At 40.8% G+C, this 20,080-nt stretch overlaps 1 protein-coding gene across 1 annotated transcript in view; it reads right to left on the bottom strand.

The window, feature by feature from the left end:
• CTTNBP2 (cortactin binding protein 2) overlaps positions 1-16,401 on the bottom strand; it is a 160,209-nt gene extending 143,808 nt beyond the window's left edge. The window contains exons 1-2 of the mRNA XM_024757787.1: positions 16,273-16,401; positions 4,534-4,641 (exon numbers count right to left, since the gene is read on the bottom strand). Of these exons, the coding sequence (XP_024613555.1) occupies positions 4,534-4,641; positions 16,273-16,353 (189 nt within the window). The 5' untranslated portion in view covers positions 16,354-16,401. The remainder of the gene's footprint in view (positions 1-4,533; positions 4,642-16,272) is intronic.
• Between the last annotated feature and the right edge of the window lie 3,679 nt (positions 16,402-20,080).

The following is a 20,080-nucleotide window of genomic DNA, read 5'->3' as shown; positions in this document are numbered from 1 at the left end:
TATGTGAGAAATGAACTACCTATATAATCTATTATACTTTGGGTCTCTTTGTTGCAGCTGCTTGCACAAGTCAATTCTAAAATCTGATATCCCCTATGATACAAGGGTTACAAACGCTGTCTATCTGAGGAAATGTTAAACTGGCTAACTTCTTAAAGTTTCAGTGTGAATAAGACTTGAAAATCTGGATTATACGGTCACTCTATAGTGACTACTGGTTAGGATGAAGAACTGCCATGTCTGTTAATAGTGTTAATTCTCATTTATCTAATCCAAATGGAAAAAGAAGGCAAATCTGGAGCTACCTGCCCAAGGAATTCATTGTTTCAATGATATAATATTTACATAAACTCATGCTAATGATAGCAGGCTAGACCCTGTAAAAATGGAGGCTAAAACAATTTTAACTCTTAAAATTTTATAATTACAGCATTTTCATCTTCCTGCCTTTGTCTCCCCTTTGAGTAAGATGCTGGTAAAAATACTAGTAGCTAGAGAGAAAAGGGAGTGAGGGCCAGAGGATTCCACAAACTAAACACTGAGCATTGAAATAATGATTTCTGGATTAAGTTGTATATTCATATCTTGAACATTCAATTAAGCTTGATTCAGAAGCCTCTGTGTCTATCTTGGTTTTCAGAAAATATAGCTGCTTCTTGTTGCACACATTCTTTATTAAACTCCAAAGTATTTTCTAGATTTTATTTGATATAGAATATATTCATTCAACAATTTATTCCTACTTTATGTGAATGAGAGGAAAATCACTGAGAAACAAAATATTTCTTATGCGATGAAATTAAAACATATTACATTTAAGCAGCTTTATACAATTCAGATTTTCCATTAATATTGCCCTTTTTAAAATATAATTTCCCCCCGATAAAAATTAATGTCTTAAATATTATATCTGCTATAAAGTCATAAACTTACTGAGAAATATTTTTACCTTAAACATCTGAAAACAGTAAAAGTACCAAAATATATATTCTAATTTCCTGACACCCTTCCCCCAAAATCATATTTATGGATTGTCCTGACAAGTCTACGGCCATTAATTCAATGATCTATGCAACTTTTCATGGTAACCTGACAATCAAGAGCATCAGGATAACACGATAAAAAAAGTAAAATAGCTTGGTCTGAAATATCTTTTTAAAGTTTCTAAAATTCTAAAGAATTTGAATGCCTCACAACAGAAATCATTTCTAAATTTTAATAAAATTCAGGGCACAAATTAGGCATCTTGTATCTCAAAAAAAAAAAATCACAATTTACATATTAAATTCAAAAATCTTTACTGAGAAAGTACTTTTGACTTTTTCTTGAAACAAAATGTATTTCTCCCAACTGAATACTGTTTACTAATTTAGATTTTGACTTTTAAGTTAGGAATAAGTTTATCTTATAATATGAAGTAAAAATAAAAGTTTCACATTCTCTCTCCTTCCCAATTTCTTTCTGGGGCACTAGCCAGTCACTAAATTATATTCTACTGTTAAAGGAAAAGGTAACTAAAGGATACATCTGGACCCAAGTAAATATTTCACTAGTTTCACCAGTTCCAACTAACGCCCCCAAGGGAATAGTCAATCAGTAAATCACCACAGTGAGTCTACCACAGCTGCGACAGGTATATGAAAATGACATTATTACCTACTCCTAAAAATGCAATGATCTAAACAAATCAATCACAATTCTCAATGTTAAAAAGGGACGAAAGGCTTTAAGAATCTCCAAACATGCCAAGTTCTGGCATGCCACATTTTCAACCTGAGAAGTCTCAATCTCTTTGGACTTCCTTATTGTTTGTTTGATTTCAATCTATAAATAAAAGAGACTGGTATCAGCCAGTGGTCCTCCACAGGGGCAGTACCCTAGATGTCTTGGAAATAAGCAAGAACAATTAGTTTTCACAGTGATTGGCACTTAGGGAGCAGGGCTAGGGGTCTGCTACACATTCAGGAACTGTCCCAAGTCCCCAGAATTTTCAAAGGTCCCTCTGCTCATTCCTTTCATTAGAACCTTCAGTATGACTATCTGAGCCTAAAGAGTAACTTCTTTCCACACATAAACAAGTTGTTTTAATTCAGTTTAAATGAACACTAAATTTTTCAGCCATTCAACTGTCATGTAAATGTCTGCTTTTGTTGGGAACTTTACCAAGTGTCATTCACCACTTCAGAAAAATCATCTCACCAATAGTAAATCCGCTCCCTGTACCCAAGTCAATGACATGGCATGTGTGGATCAGGATTCTTTTGCAACGACTGCACTCATGTCAATGTTATGAGAATAGGTGGGAACAGCCATCTATTTTATCATGTCTTCCACTAGTCATGCCTGAGCAGTTATATGTTGAAACACCTAATATTTTATTATAAATCACTCTCCTGTTACTTTTTATCACAATTAGGGCAATGTATTGGTTATTATTAACATAGCCTACTTACATATGCAATTTTCCATACATTTCATTTCAGCATAGTAAAAGGGTAATACAAAGTATTTTATGAAAATGAAAAACTAGGTCTGATAGATATGCAAATCCTGAACTAGAATATCGCCTAAGGCTCCTTGCAGCTCCAACATGCTTTGATTCTATGAAAAACTTTCAGTTTGGCAAGCCCTGATCATTAGCAAGCCTTTACCTCTGCTCAAGTTTGAAAGTATCGCAATTAAGTAAAAATGAGAAATACATGTGGTTGCTAAGGTGCTACATAAAAACACAGACTCTGCTAAATGCTCCAACATTTGTGTGAGCAGAGGGAGATGCCACGGTGCTGATGCCTTTTACAGGCGAATAGAGAGGGACAGAGAAATACCTAAGGGAGAACTGAAGCCCTCACATCTCTTTGCTCCCAAGAAGCTACACTACTGGCCTCACAGGTGACTGCTGCCTTGTTCTCGCCTTGGGCTGAGGGTCACAGATCTGAGTGATGCACTGCCTTAGCCTGTCTCCCCCAAAGTTCATTCAAGAAAATATACACTGGCAAACAGTGCAAATGTCCCAAAAGTGAAACAGGAAGATTACCTCTCACTATCAAACTGCACACAAGTCTACTTAGCAATTCTTAGCCTTCAAAAATCCACACCCTCAATTCATCACTGGCATGGAGATCCACACCCTCAATTCATCACTGGCATGGAGATCCACACCCTCAATTCATCACTGGCATGGAGATCCACACCCTCAATTCATCACTGGCATGGAGGTGTTATAATCACACTCCACTTTTTCTGAGCCATCACTCTCTGTCATCAGATTGAAGAATGATTATTATCCCCACTATACCAATTTCCAGGTTACGAAAATGTACTTAACTCATTATTTCAGGAACTGTTGCCCCTTGCCCCACTGGATTCTCAGCGCGTCCACCGTTATCTCTTTCCCCACCATATTAGCACCCGTAGGGGCAACCTTGTTTTTACTGATACATTCCACAGAGTTTCACTTGTTAAAATAAACTCCCGAAGACAAAGTTTGAGGAAATATTCCCTGGTGAAAAAAATAAATCCATACTTCCTGTGTAATAAATATATCCCTCTCGGTCAAATGACCAAGAGTCAGGAAACACCTGATTACATACAAAGTATTAAATATAAAAGAGGAAAATAAAACCTTAAGTTTGGCTCACATACCAAAACAAGCGCAATCTTGCGAGTGACCAGTTAAGCTTTCTTTTTTTTTTTTGCGGTACGCGGGCCTCTCACTGTTGTGGCCTCTCCCGTTGCGGAGCACAGGCTCCGGACGCGCAGGCTCAGCGGCCATGGCTCACGGGCCCAGCCGCTCCGCGGCATGTGGGATCTTCCCGGACCGGAGCACGAACCCGTGTCCCCTGCATTGGCAGGCGGACTCTCAACCACTGCGCCACCAGGGAAGCCCTAAGCTTTCTTGATGTAGAATTTTCTAACATAATTTTTAAGGAAACAAAACTTTACTGAGGTATTCTAATATACTGGAAGATAATTCTTTGCAAATTATGGAAAGTTAAAAATTACTGTAAGATCAGATGAAAAAAGTAATAAAACTATTCGAAGATACATTATGTACGTATAAACATTTAGTTTTTAACTCAAGAGTCTCTGAAAATAAGAAATCATAATTTATACATGAAGGAAAAAAACCTCTATTTTCAGCAATTTCTTTTATAAATGATTCTCTTAGTTTTTCCTCACTGGCCTCACATATGTTTAGGATACCAAGCTACCAATTTTTTGAGAACTTGTGTCTTTAACCAAATACATATGGGAAACATAAAAGGATTTCAGAAGCAATACAGCTTAATTCTCAAGTTCCTCAAATTAAACGGTTTAGAATCATTCCCCCTCCTTTCAATGACCATCTGACCTCAGTGTGTGTTTGGGCTTATCAAGGTTATGGGTTGGTATCTGGGGTAAGGGGCACATTTTAACCTGATGTAACATTTTAAATCTATATGACTCAAAAATTAAGAAGCAGCAGCTTTGCCACTGGCCATTTGAGAAAAGAAAATGATATAGAAATGGGACTCGGCCCTAGAAGGTTCTTACCCGCAGGGCCTCGATGACGAGGTCTCTGGCCTCCAGCTCCCCTTCCATCACGCTGAGGAGCATCCGAAGCTCTGATTTACTGAGGTTGTCCACATCGAAGTCTTTTTTCTGTAACACAAATTTTAAAACATGAAGAAACTTCCTAAAGGTGTGCAATGGACCATTTTTATCCCAGTGGCTCAGCAAACCCGAGGGGCCCCGTTTGGCAGCAATCCACGGTCTGACCTTCTAGGAGGAGAGGTAAGAACCACAGTGCCAATATCCCAAATCTCTCCACTAAGGAGATCTATTTTCCTAGCCTGCCTCCCCACCCAGCTGCAGGATCTCTTTAAATTATACCATGCAATACAAATTTAAAGTCCCTGGAGTTTGTATCAAAACAGGCCCAGTGTGTGTTGGGGAGAAGTTGCAAAGGTAGCAAAGAGAGCACGAACGTATTGCTCGAAGGGCCCCAACATAAAGGCTCCTGTGAGGTTATTATAAATTCCAAGACTTCCAATAATAACAGGTCATGTTTATAAAACACTGCAGCAGAGGCCACCAGCTAGCAGCCTACAGCCAAATCTGGCCCACAGATGTGTGTTACTTGGGCCACAAAGTGTTTTGTTTTATTCAGTCAGTGCTAAGAAAATCTAAAGATGTCACCCAAAGATCCAGATCGCTGGCTTCCCCTCAAAATTCAGATGACCGGATAACCCCAGATTCACATTCCCACAGGGTAATAATCCGTAGAGCCAAGTAGCAGCTGCCTTAGAAGAAGCATGCTCTGTGCTACCCGCAACCAAACACACACACGCACACGTAGTGTGCTTGTAAGAGGCCTGGCCTGCCACCCACATGCAGTCATCTGGGCCTGTGGTCAGGCAAGTCTGGTTCCCAACTCTCTTGTCTCCAACTCTGCCCTCTTTCCTCACAACAACTTTTACAAGCAGGTCTCCTGATAGCCATCTTATAGATGAAGCTGAGAGATGACGGGTTAGCGTGCTCACAGCCGGGCCTGGGTGAGTCCACAGCCCCAGCTTCCTCTACAGCACACAGCCCACTTCTCCCTTCCGTGGAGACTCATTTGACAAACCCAGTCACCATCAGAGGGAGGGGAGCACACGTTCATCCCCAAACGTCTCAGGACACCCGACCTCAGAAGCCAGTCTTCAGGACGTTTCCGAACATGCCTTCGCATCTGCCTAGCACCCAGTGGTTTCCAAAGAACTGTCAAAGAACCAAATCTAACCTATAAAATAGGCATCATCCCCTCTATTTTTCGGATGAGGAAACCCCAACTCAGGAGTCGGATAATGCACGCAGTTCACACAACCAGGAAATGGCAAAACTGCAACCAAGTACTGTGATTTGTCTGCACACTTTGTCAGCACAGTGCCAACATTCTAGAGATGAAAACAGTGCTATTCTATCAATGATCCAATGAGAACTAGCTTAGCACCTATGTATCTGACACCGTACTATCATTGTGATGACACAGAAGTAAACATAGCAAAGCCCATAAGCGATTCCAGGGACTTCCAAACAGGTATGGCCAGAACTGGTCACTTCTCAGTTTCCAAAGAACCTTCTGGAAGAAGATGATGGTATAAAGGGGAAAGAGACCAGAGCTAGCTGGCTCTCTGAAGAAAGATTTTCAAAGGATCTTCCTCTTAAAACTGTTTCTTTTCGCACATACATTCAACAGAGCGGTTATTTGTAAAGGCAGGGGCTAAGGATGGAAAAAAAAGAAAAAAACCTATAGCAAGCCTACAGGATGGATAGTTCTGGGAGACCCTTGTTTGGAAGGTTAACTTATGGATGTTCTGTGAATAGTAAAGTCCGATATACTAGGGCTTAAATTCTGCTCCTATTCATACTTATTTCACGTAAGTCTTATAACCCAGTTCTTTTCAAATTCAGGCATAAGAATCACCTGGAGATTAACAATCTGTTAACACAGATTGCTGGGCTCCCTCCCTGAAGTTTGATTCTGAGGTAGGGCCGTGAATTTGCCTTTCTGTGTGCTCCCGCTGCTGTTGGTGGTTCTGGTCCAAAGACGATACTTGGAGAAGCATTCTGTAACTTATCTGAGTCTGTTTTCTCATCTACATAAAAGAAATCCCAACATCTATCCCACAAAGTTCCTGTGAGGATTAAACAAGAACTTATCAATGACATGCACGCCCATGTTCACAGCAGCACTATTCACAACAGCCAAGACATCGAAACAACCTAAATGTCCATCGACAGATGAACGGATAAAGATGTGGTACATATATACAATGGAATGCTACTCAGCCATAAAAAAGAATGAAATAATGCCATCTGCAGCAATATGGATGCAACTAGAGATCATCATACTAAGTGAAGTCAGAAAGAGGAAGACAATATGATATCACTTATACGTGGAATCTAAAATATGACACAAATGAACCTATCTACGAAACAGAAACAGACTCACGGACACAGAGAACACACTTGAGGTTGCCAAGCGCAAGGGGGTTGGGGTAGGGATGGAGTGGGATTTTGGGATTAGCAGATGTGAGCTATTATATATAGGATGAATAAACAACAAGGTCCTACTGTATATGTATATCTCAGAGAACTATATTCAGTATCTTATGAAAAAACATAATGGAAAAGAATATAACAAAAGAATGTATATACATATATATGTATATATATGTATGTACGTACATATGTATGTATAACTGAATCACTTTGCTGTATAGCAGAAATTAACATAACACGGTAAATCAACTATACTTCGATTAAAAAAAAAGAACATGTCAATGAAGTACTAAATAAAGGCAGGTGACTGTTATTATTAAAGCTGAGAGCACCCAGATGTTTTATGTAGGGAGGAGGGCTATTGGCTATGAGCCTATTTCTTTGAAAATCTATCAGCCCAAGTCCAATAAACTCAGTTTATTGACTATGATGAAAGACTCTTTTATCCTGGTTTTTCCCCACTGAGATGGGAGAGTTAGATGCAATTCTATGTGCATTAGATGGTAACATTTTATTAATGCTACTGCTGGTGGTTCTAAAGATTTTAATTAATTGTACATTTTATTGTCCTTGTTTCCCTGAAGCTTTCCAAGCAAAGCACTCCATTTTAAAAACTAATAAATTATGGAAGACATTGCCAAGATTCTGATTCACATTAGACTCAGGAGAGCTTGCCCTGGTTCCATCATCATCAACATCACAACATGTGACCGGCAACCAACACGTCTATTTTTTAATACATCACCGTCAATAAAAAGGAAAATTCATTAAAGAAACACTGTTACAAGGATTCTTGCTAAACCATAAATTATGTTACAGAGAGTGTTAAAAAAATGTCTCCCATCAAAATATATTAAGTGATGTATTATTTTAAACATTGAGTGCATCTGTCTGCCTGCTTCTCTCTCCCCTGCGTCTCACCCCCACTTCCTCACTAAAGACACTTCTAATGCTGGCCTTCAATCATAAAAATATTATAAGAATATTTTCAAAGGGTCATTCTCCAATACTTGATGTTTTCATTCCCTATTCCGGCAAAACTGGATAAAAGAAAGTACATGAATTATGTTACAGGTCTTAGGACTCTCAGTATTTTACAAATAAATTCAAAACATTTTGGTAGTTTTAGAAAAATAAAGAAGCTCAGAAGCAAAAATCCCATTAAAAAAACTATTATTGTTTCATATTAAGCATCATTTATCTGACCTGATGCACTTATAGTGCAAAAGTACTTAGATATAGAAAAAGCAATTATTCAAGTTTCTTGGTTTAAGAGCAAAAAAATTATTCTAACTTGTATAATTTTTAAACCACTTCAAGGTAGAATTGACATTAAAATGCTGTACATTTTTAATGTATATAATTTGATGAGTTTGAAGATAAGTATATATACCCGGGAAAGCTTCACCACAATCTATGCCATAAACAAATCCATCACCTACAAAAGTTTCCTCTCATTTTTTTGTGATAAATCATGTAATATTTTAAAAGACTAACTTGATAACCGAATTTTCAAAAGAAGAGACAAGACCGGATAGATCTAAATGCCACGCTCATATAAAAAATTGGGATCTCCATAAAGGCACCTAAGCCAACATGACACCCATGCCTCCCCACCCCCAAAAAAACCAAAGCAGACATGTTAAGAGACTAAGCTTTATAACTACTGCAACAGCTTTTCCTAATTAACAGAGAAAAATCCAAATCTCATTTTTTAGTGATGGCAAGGCACTCAGAAAATAAAGGGAAAAAGAGAAACTGGTAGATTTCAACTCCACAGGCCACTCCCCTGCCTGTCAATGTTTGATGTCTGCCAGGAAAAGTACTCTAGGAAAAGCACTTCTTAACACCTATTTTTAAAAATCTGGCACAGGCAGCTTAAACTAATCCAGAGTCTGGCCATCAGATAGAAAGACTTCTTTGGGGCATATATACATGAAAGAGGAGACACAGCCTCAAACTCTTCCTGTTCAACACAGCAGTCTGCAACAGCTCTGAATTATGCGGAGCAGGTGTGGGGATGGCATTCTTCTGGATATTCTCCTATAGGCTCGGAGAGAGGGAGGGAAAGGGAGGAAGATGACAAAATAGAACCTGGCTGAACTGTCATCTTAAATTGCCAACTGAACATAGGCCAATACCAAGTTTCCTCCACTATCACTCTCCTCCCACTCTTCCTGAAAGAAACAAATCTAAAATACTTGGTTTACGTAGGGAATTCGACAGTCACAGCCAAAAAGCACCAGAAGACCCTTACCTGTATCCTTTAGGAATTAATGGGGTGAGCACATTGATGGGTACCATAAAAGCCTTCAGGAGTTATTATGAGTCACAGTGGCAGAAGTGTCCCTCAGATCTTTGCCCAAACACATCAGCTATGGTGAAAATCTAGTGACCAGACACAAAGCCGAACATGTTCTCTGGCTTCTCTCACAGACACCCAGAGCATCTCCTCCAGTTTCAAATCTAGTGGGTTGTGCCTACATTTGATCAATGAATTTACAAGGGAGGGAGGAGGGGTACCTGAGAAAGCAGATGGACTGAAAGAACCTTATTTCATCTCTTTGGACCTCCGGTTTCTCAGTGGTAAGAAGAGAATGTTGTACTAAGTGATCTTTAAAGTCTCTTCCAGACACCAAATGTCCTGATTTCACATACCATCAGAGTAACTGGATTACTGGACTGACGAAATTTAGGTCATTCGTTGAAGCCTTTGAGAAATATTTGAAGAAAATTGATTTTGCCTCTTTACTCAGAAGTAACAGAAATGTATTTTCCTCCCAGTTTAATAGTGGGTACTAATAATAATGCATTTAGAACTTCCTGTGTAAGCAAGATTTATGCTTTGGGAATGAATAAAAAAGGCTGTAAGGAAGGGAAAAGCAATGAAACTCATCTTGAGACTAAGGAGAAAAAGCAAAATTTGAACACTATCATTAACGTGAAAAAATTAAAAAGAACCCTTACATTATTTTTAAAATGTGAATTTGGCCAGTTATAAGGATTTTCACGATGAAAAGTATGTGTTTCCATGGTCTAAAACTATTTCAAACTATTTCTGCAGTTATGTCTTGCTTTGAGATTATTCCTCCTGATTTCTCTCTACAGGGAGGTAAGAGTTTTCCTGCCCAGGGCTGCATACCTCTAATTTCGTTCTTCCTAATAATCCTCCTTTCTCCTCTAATTCATCTGAATCCCATTTTCTTCAGGACACAGCTCGAATCCCACTTCCTTATGTCTTTCCAGACACATAGATCTCTCGTTTTCTCAGTTGAATCTTACAGTCGGTTCTATTCTTTGATTTACAATTAATCATGCCCTGCCTTGTGTATTTCCTCACTATATTAAACTTACTTATCCATATTTACTCTATTTTCTCACCTCTACTAGAAGTGTCAGGACAGCAAGAGTATTACATCTTTACATGATTTTACCTAACATATATGCCTCCCGCTTTTGGTGTGAAAATGCCTCTTTCACTCAGTATAACAACACAAACCATGTAAATGATGTGTAAATGGATATACTGGTCTTACTTAGATACAATGTTATGGCCCACTCTGGGGGCAACTAAGTAACCGATCAATCATTTTCATTCATTTTTCAAAAACCATTTACAGTAACCTAAAAGTAGGGCAACTTGGCGTTGTGCCTTTAAAGCCACATGCTGAGAACTTGGATCAACTCTCCATGGCCATGCACCTCAAATCAACCATGCCACCCCCACCCGGGGTCTGTCACGCAAGACAAGCAACTCAGTGCATTAGAAGGAAGTAAAACCAACAAGTAAACAGACTGTCAGGAAGGAAACCTGGTAATAGATGTAATTAATTTCAAGTTCGAGAAAATGGGAATGAAAAGCACAAACGTGGCTCAGTTAGGGGCGGTAGCCTCTGGTAATTAAGTGCAGCTACCTCCCGTTTCCTCCTTTTAGATCTCCTCTCAGCCTCCATTTTTACTTTGGAGAAAAAAAAGGACCACATCTCAGATAAAACAAATGTCTATTTCCAGCGTGACTCAGTTTTTCAATGTTAACACCACCCCATGTGGGACATGGATCATTTTCACGTGTGAGCTGGCACCCAGATCCAGTAATTGTCCCTTAAGGAGCTTAGAATGCATTGAAGACTATCACTTCAATTATCTGCAGGTGGCAACGGTCAGCACGCTGATTTTCAAGCGAAGAGCTGAGACATGAGCGACTAAATGATCTTCCTACATTTACAAGGCCCTTCTGTAGAAGAACTCAGGCCTTTGGCATTACCTTGTTGCCTTTTCAATGAAATATAAAAATGTCAAAACCAAATCATTTGCAAACAAGTGTCCATTCCACGTAACAATGTGGGCTCTACTGCACTTACTATAATAACATTTTAAATCCATGTTCAACCTATTTGGTTATTTACTAACAATTTATTCCAAGACAACAATTTTTTTCTCTTAAACCAGGATTTCTACATGGATGGCACCACCCTGTGCACAGCATTAATAATATGATCTCATTATTTTGTGCAAGTTATTTTCAGAAATTAAAGTAAAAATTTTTAAATCCTCTGCTTTCAATGTCATCATTATCATCATCTCTCTTGTAACTGTTCTCCATTTCTTTACCTAATCATCAAAGACGAGTTTCCTTTTCCCTGTTAATATTAGTCCTGCAAAGGAGCTCCAACAGAGAAGAATACAATCAAGTGCATTCAAATAAAGCCTCCTTCTAAAGCAATAATCAGACGGTGCTTAGGTGGTAAAGTATGCAGGGGCAGAAGGGAGAGAAACTATCCATCCTTCCGGGGCACCTTCAAAGCTGAAATCTAGTCCCACGTTTCTAGACATATGCAGACTATTGCAAACCTCCTTCCTGCGCAATCTTTCCTTCTACTTCCTTTTCCTGTTTCCAAACTTCCCTGCAGCTCCCTCTGGATCCCCTCTCAACCATCCCCTCCTCCACACCCCAGTGGGTGATTTGGCCTTGACTCTATTGTTAGAAGAATTCGGGATGGGAGGGGTGCAATTTCCATCCCTCCACCTGCGCATCCCCAGCCTCAACCATTGTTTTGAAGAGGGAAAATTTAAAGGGAAAACTAACCATGTTGGAAATTAAGTTAAAATTTAAAAAAAAGAAAATCTGTGAAGTATCTGAAATATCATTGAGCAAAGCAGCTTAGAAGGGGACAATATAAAAATGAAAACCCAAAACCATAAGAATCAGGGTCATTGTGCTCAAACAAGAAGAGCCCTCTAACATCTATAATGTTAATTACTACAAACTTCAGGACAACAGTTTCATCACCATCTAGTAACACATGAAGTAAAATTTCTAGTTAGCCAATCAACATTAAGAATTATGACACAGCCTCTTGGTGAGTGTTCATTTTCTTCATTCAATAAATATTGGTGGAACATCTACAATGTGCCTGGAGCTGTGCTAAGAAACCTTAGCTTTTACAAATGAAACCCACACTGCTCTTCTTGAAAGATGAGGCTGCTCTCTCCCAGCCAGGGCCTTGCTGTGCATATGATCAACAGCAGATATTTGTAAATGGCTAAGTACTAAGTCTGTGAACCATTTTCTCACCTCATAAAGTTATGTGAAACACAGGAGGATAAAACCAACTGGCAGTCTAGCCTAGGCATGTATTCAATCATAGAGGAGGACAAATATTTTCTCTAAACAAAATTGCTCCTGTGGGAAATATAACAGTGACAGCAACAACGATAATAAAGTCCAAAAAACAGACGCAAACCTAAATATATAACCTATTTAAGAATAAACAAAGTAAGAAGCATCATGATAAACTGTTATATTCTGATCTTTGGGGAATATTTTTGTCTATTTCTTCAACCTTTAAGCAGTTTTTCTAAAGCACATACTTGAGACTGAAACTTCTATGCTCATCTTTGCCCTAGGCCCCCTCTCAAGGAACCCTAGAAACCCACCACACTTGTACACAGCTACCTGCAGTCTCTCCCTGCCCAAGTCCTCCATCCTTCTGTGGAATGTCTCCAGATCCTTCCACTAGGAATCCTGCCTGTGACTCTTCTTCTCCAGACTCCTAATGCAAATTTTTTGTGCCTCTCATGACACCATGGTCTTTGATTTGACTCCTTGGTGCATGTGAGGTTCTAGCACTGAAATGTTTTACTTTAGGACAGCAAAGATGTTACAATGTCTCCACTTCAGTATGTATTTGGTAATGTGTGTTAAATCTACAATATTTCTTACCTAAGTTATACTGTGAAACTTTCAATACTCTATAGCTGCCACATAACTAATTTTTTAAAGAAATTTTAGCAAAATTGGCTAAAAAGTTTCTTTTTATTGCATTTACGTTCAGTACTGTCACCTGGAAACACAATTTTCAAGGTGCCAGCTGCTAATTTGTTTAACATCACTATTGTGCATTTTTAACAAAATAGTTATCCAGGTTTTTTCTTGTCACTATCACCATGACAACAAAATTTATATCTACTTTTTGTATATTAGTTGCTCCAGAAAAGCCCAGAATGACAAGAATGTTGGTCTGCTTCCCAAACATAGTTCTAAAAAGATCTACATTTTCCTTTCACTCTTAAATTCTTTGGTGACAATAAAAAGCTGGAAGATTTCTGTTTTCCATAGTGCCTTATCCATTAGGACGTATTTTCAGAGTAGACATAGCAATATAGTCTAAGAGTCATCACATTTGGCTAAGGCGCTGAAAATAACCCAGGTCTCCGGCATGGTTCACAGCAAAGACTATTAATATGACCCTATTGAATAATGTAGCTGTTACCTTAGCCTTATACTTGGGATGCTTTCAGGATTTAAGCAGCTAAGAACAAGGACCACAAACTAAATTTAAAGCACTCCACTGAAAATCATATTAAGCTGAAAACTATAAATTAAACTTGTCTCTAAGCAACAATCTAAATAGTCAAAACTTAGTGAAAACATTCACTTTCGAAAATAGCCTACTGCTTTGGGTTTCCATTGACTCATTACTGCCAAATATACATATAAAATGCATAATAAGTAAACCAACTTGAAATGAAATAAAATTCAAAAAAGAATTACCCACTAAAAAATTAAGTCCTCGGCTGCTATAAACTCAAAATGCATCAACATGCCTTTAAATTTTAATCATGAGATAAGAGGCAGTTATAATGACAAATATTCTTCAACCTAACTTTAATTTAAAAATCAGTCTAGGGGGCTTCCCTGGTGGCGCAGTGGTTGAGAGTCCGCCTGCCGATGTCAAAAAAAAAAAAAAAAAAAATCAGTCTATAGGTCAAGTAGCTGATATAGGCAGACCGTACTTTATTAAGTGAAAAGTTAAATGTTCAGTTTACTGCATAAGAAGCCATCATTAAAATTTCACTAAAGTACCAAACATTTTTTTAAATACTAGATTAAGAATTCTTATTGCATCTCCTCAGAACCCTATAGGATTTTATGGAAATAACAAAGGAGTTTCACTTTCACAGTTTTTTCATGGCTATTCAAATCAACCAGGGTGAAATGATCAAACTTCTACCTATAAGCTGTTAAAAATCAGGCTCCTGAAAATTTCAAACAGCAGAAAGGGAACACTGAACTTGTTAACAAAAAAATCTGCCTAGTGTCTAAGGCTCTGTTTATAATCTAACCAAATAAAACTACAGGTCAGCTACAGAGCATAACTCAGCTGTTTTTGTTTGATTTAATTGTCAGGTGATTAAAATACTGAGGGTAATAGAAAAACCCATTTTAAGTCAATTAAGCAAACAAATTCAACCTTCCTGGGAAACAAGAAACACACCCCTCTTTCTTTTTTCTCTCACTCCCCTCCCCTTACCATCTCTTGGGGATGAAGGTACCCAATCACTTCAACTTCTCGGAGAGGTTTGTTGTCTTAATAGCTACCTTCTTTTACTTCACGCAGGGGAACTGATTTCCTGCATCACAAGTAGGCAGATTTCATACGAAATCTTAAGATCACATTTTCTACGTAAAGAATGAAAAATCTATTTTCCTAAAAGTTTCAAATCAAAACTTGCCAGTTTCACAAGTGGAAATCAGCAGCCCTCCGCCTCCGTGTTTCCTTCTCTCCCTGTTTCTCTCTTTCCTTCCCAGGCTCAGCTCCTCATGCCCAAGTAGCTTTCCTCCACATCTCTCCTCTACCTCTCCAGAAAGCCCTACCTCCAAATGCAAGGGGAGGAAGTTCAAGCAGCTCTGGCTATTCACACCTGGCCCTGCCCTCAGCTGCTCCTTCACCGAGTCTGGTCAGGCCATGAGTGGGAAAAACGGAGGGGCGTCCACGCTCAGCTCACCGCATCCTACCCGGAATCTCCTGGGGGAGCAGCAGAATCGCGCCTAGGGTGGGAGGCGCTCCCAGGGCTGCCTTTCTTTGCAGATTCTTGCAGCTCCTACCAAGCTGCTTCCCAAACCCCAAAAACATTTCCACGCAGGAAATGTGGGACCAGCCTTCCCCTAAGGTACGGGATGGAAACCAACCGATGAGCCTCTGTGCACGGGGAGATTCTGGGGGTTAAAGTAGGGACCAGCGATGGATGGAAGCTCATTTGGCTTCTAGACCCCAGAGAAGAAACACTGTGTTGATACCAGGTGTTGAACCTCCACCTCGCCCGGGCATAGTCTCGGGAAGAACAAGGACACCTCCCCCGCCCCAACCCCAATCCCCATCACCAAGTGATGGGGTAGCAGGCAGCTGGGACCCAAAGCGCCGGCGCTCAGCGGCAGCAGCGCCTACAGCTGGGCATGGGGCCTCTCCCAAGGGGTCTCAGGCACACGAATGAATACACACACACGCACACACACAATGGGCATCCCCACACCTGCTCGGCGCCAACCCGCCTCCCCCTCGCTGCTCTCCGGGTCCGCTGAGAGGTGCCAGGCATCTCCGTCTCCGAGACACGCGCCCACAGCCACGCGCGCAGAGAGAGGCCAACAATGGGAGGGTGTCCAGTTCGCTGGGAAACACACCCCAGCCCTCACCCCTGGCCAAACCCGACCGAAGCAGAGGGAGTGGGTACAGAGGCCACACGCAGGGAGCCCCGAGAACCGGGCGGACCGGGGCTGCTTCCCGCGAGGCTCGGAAAGGACAGGCGGTATCCCCAAACCAGGCGGCCACCTCGCCCCGGCCTCGGGGGATGAGGCACCCCGAGGAGGGGGCACCCCGAGGACAGCGCACCCGGAAGAGCCCGGGCTGGCAGCGCCCCGGGGGCTCCCACCCCGGAACCCCGCGCCCACCCTGGGACCTCGGTTACCGCCGCCTCCGCCGGGGCCCTCGCCGCCTCCTCTGCGGCGCGGGAGAAGTCGGGCTCGCAGCTCGCGCCGTCCGTCGCCATCTTCCTGCTCTAGCGGATCCGAATGCGAGCTCGGAGCGGCAGCTCCGGGTTCAGCCCTCCCGGCGGCGGGCGGCGCTTAACCCGCGGCGGTCCGGGGACGCGGGCGCTCGCAGCCGGGCCGCCGCCGCCGCCACTGCAGCGCTCCCTCCGCCCCTTCGCCGCCGCCCCCGCCGCCTTAACCCGCTGCGCGCCGGTGCGCCGCCCGCCGCCTCCTGGTCCCCGCCCGGGGCTGCCAGCCATCAGCCGGCTCCTTGAGGTGAGAGAACTGGGCACGTGCCCAGGCCGGGTTAAGGCCCGGAGCGCAGAGAGCAGAATCAAAGCTCCAGGGCGAGGCGAAGGAAAGAAGGCGCCCAAGAGCTGATTCGCCTGACACGTCCCCACCGAGCCGGCGGGGCAACGACGGACCGATTAAATGCCCGGCCTCCCTAATCCGAATTCTCTATTAGAGCCAGGAAAGTCCTTCACTTCAGCCCCCTCTCTAGCCCACCTCTAGAAAACACAGAAAGCACCCTTTGCTTTTTTCTTTAAAAAAGAAAAAGAAAAAAATTTTTTTTACATCCAATACTGCCGCCAGGGCGTTTTTACCCATTTGGTGTATATGCCTGCCTTTGTTTGATTCTCCCTCTCCCCAAACCATCAACTTCCAGATCAAAATGCGTGCTGCTACCCTTTATTACGTTACACCCGGCCCCTCAGCCCTACCTTTCTATACAATCTCTTTTCAAGAATGGTGAAGCAAGGCACTTTTTTGTTCTTTACCGCAAAACTGATTTTCTGAAGGGCTAACCAAGAAGTGTTGTGTCACCGCTTGTGAAAGAAAGCTCTCTACTTTTAAGAGAATTTAAAAGAATTAATCCCATGTGGTGGGGACACACACACCAAAAAACAAAAAGAAAACAAAAACTTGCCTAAAAATTGATTTTATGGGAATTATAGGTCTCAGAAGGTATCTCATGAGATGAATGAGTTAGGCTCAAGCTCTTAATTTTCCCTTCCCACATCGGATTCAGTTCCTACCCTTTCCTGCCAATTCCTAGGATGTGAAAATCTATCACCTTATCAAGACCGTATGGTTACATGCCTTCCCAAATCACCAGATCCCAAAAATGTGTTGAAAGCACAAAATCAAATGGAGGCATTCAAGCTGTGTCTCAAAGAAGTAAAAGCAAACCATAACCAAATCCTGGACTTGAATTTCTGGAAGATGAATGTTTAGTCTGAGGGTTACAGATCAGAGTTCATTCTTTAAAATGGCAGACTCCTAATGAAAGGTTTCAGCACTTTTATTGCTTCACTTTCCAAATTGGATCTAAATATGACAGAAAACGGGGCAGAGAAAAATCTTTTCTGCAAAGGCCCTGCAAGGGCAGGGGAGTGGGGTGGGGGGGTGGGGATCAATACATTGTAAAAAGTTCCCTTCCAGAAAAGGTCTACATCAAGAAAGAAGTTTCACCTGGAACCCTGGGGTTAAGGGTCAAAGGTTTAGAAATCACCTCCAGGGTATCGTATAACCAAAGGTGCTCATTATTTTTCTTTGACTTCACTCTGATAGCTACTCCCTCTCTTAGCCCTATGTTTTCCATCCCTGTTCATTGTAACACTTTCTTTTATGAAATATTCTCTCTGAAAGTGCTCAATATTAGAATAACTAGATTCCTTATAAGATGAAAGAAAAGCATTTGACAGTAAAACTTAGGTGCTGAACTGATAGTAAAAATTTTAAGTTGAAACCTAAAAGCATTCCTTGTTCTTTTCAAAATGCATTTTCACATCACAAGGTAACACATTTTCTTGATACTGAGTTGAATTACTACCCAAGAAATTAACCAGCCCACTTCTTGGGGGGAAAAATAAAGAATAAACTTCACTTGGGAGTTAAGAACTGGGAATATGACATGACTATTTCTGGGAAGCAAGTCCCATTCATTTTATACATGCAGCTCAATTTTAAAAAATCGTCATTGGGATAAAATAGCTTCTATTAGTCTAAATAAAATTAAAGCAGAATCACATCACAAAGGAATCAATCCCTGAGTGATTTCTTCCCTCTCACCTTTTTTTTTTTTTAAATGAAAAACAGGTTAAAAAAAAAAAAAAGGAAGAAATCACAGGACAGCACATTTTCTAACTGCCAAAATCTAGGACCTTGTTAGGAAAACAAACAGCATTTTGTCTCTACCTTAAAGCTGCCACTGCCCACTGCTGAGGGCTGAAGGAATATCCCACCCTACTGCACAGAAGTAGAACACGAGGAGTTAACTGCCTCACCAGCTGCCTGGCCCAGGCTGCTTCTCCACCTGGAGGACACTTGCTGGGTTTTTTTTTTCTTTTTTTTTACTCTGCTGAGAATTAGCCTCTGTTGAGATTGCAAATTAACTCTTTCTGAAAGACTTCCTTTGCACAAAGACAGGCTCTATTAGCATCAAACCAAAATAGATCTGAAAGGGTAGTGACTTGATGGCTCTAGAAATTAAATCTTTTGAAGCTTCATAGACAGCTAAAAAAAAAAAAAAAGACATCCCAGGGTAGAGTGAAAATTTCTGGAAGGTGGGGAAAAGAAGAGAGATGGAAGTATACACAGTAAGAAAAGAAACTAATATATATAACAAAATGAATCATGATCATTAATCAGTAAATTTCTTTCATCATTAAAATAGAAGGAGAGACGGCCTTCCCTGGTGATCCAGTGGTTAAGACTCGGCGCTTCCACTGTAGGGGGAATGGGTTCGATCCCTGGTCGGGGAACTAAGATCCCGCATGCTGCACGGTGTGGCCAAAAAAAAAAAAAAACGATGGAAGGAGAGATACTGAATATTTTACAAACAGAGAAAACTATTGGTTTCATTATTTTCTGAATCCTGGAAAAGAGGTATTTGTGCTGAGCCATAGCACACTCTTCAAGAATCTCTTTTAAGACCAATGAAATGGGTTTCTGCAGCTAGAAATGCAAACTTAGCTTGGGGAGCCAAGTGGCTTTCTGATTAAACCATGGCCTCGACCTCACTAGCCACATCCTCCAACCCGCTAAACCAAAAACCCAAAGAGTTATACACAATGATGCAATGGGACACTTCATCTTTTCACATGGAAGGAACTTACACATATCCTAAAACAGTTTCCCTGGTAGAATAAGAGAATTCTTTATTTCAGTCAATGACAACATTTATGTTAACTCCAAAGAGCAAACCATATGTTATCATGCCTAAGTATTGCCAAATGACAAAATTACTGAGTAGCAAATCATTTCTGACTCTATCCACAAGGCTATAGTTATACAATTTAAATATTCCAGACCATGCTTATCCCTGTCTACACCACAGTGACCAACCTGGGAAGCCCCAAATCTTGACATAAGGAACTCTAACAAAAGAGCACAGATGAGCTTTGAGTGCCCTGTATCTATCACATGTTTTTGAAACCAAGACATTGCCAGAAATGAGTTTTTATATGACCTAACTACATTCCCTCTTAGTCAACTTGTCATTATCTGCATGTGCTTAGGCTCTTTGTGGATTTCACTCAGTAAATTTAATCCTAATCTAGTTAGCCACTCTTGTCAACAGCCTATGGTTTTGGAAGGCCTCCTCCACCAACTGCAGTTGGTGTGTGCCAAGGGAATGCAAGCTGATTTTACCTAAACGAAAGCAAAACATAATTAGAAAATTAAATCGGCCAGGTAGAAGCAAGCCAAAGCTAAACATAAATATATTATTATAATCACTCCCAG

This window comes from Neophocaena asiaeorientalis, unplaced genomic scaffold (assembly GCF_003031525.2).
Source record: "Neophocaena asiaeorientalis asiaeorientalis breed wild unplaced genomic scaffold, Neophocaena_asiaeorientalis_V1.1 scaffold116, whole genome shotgun sequence".
NCBI classification, from domain to species: Eukaryota; Metazoa; Chordata; class Mammalia; order Artiodactyla; family Phocoenidae; genus Neophocaena; species Neophocaena asiaeorientalis.
The sequence above is the reverse complement of the archived record's forward strand: the minus strand, read 5'-3'. Positions and strand labels throughout refer to the sequence as shown.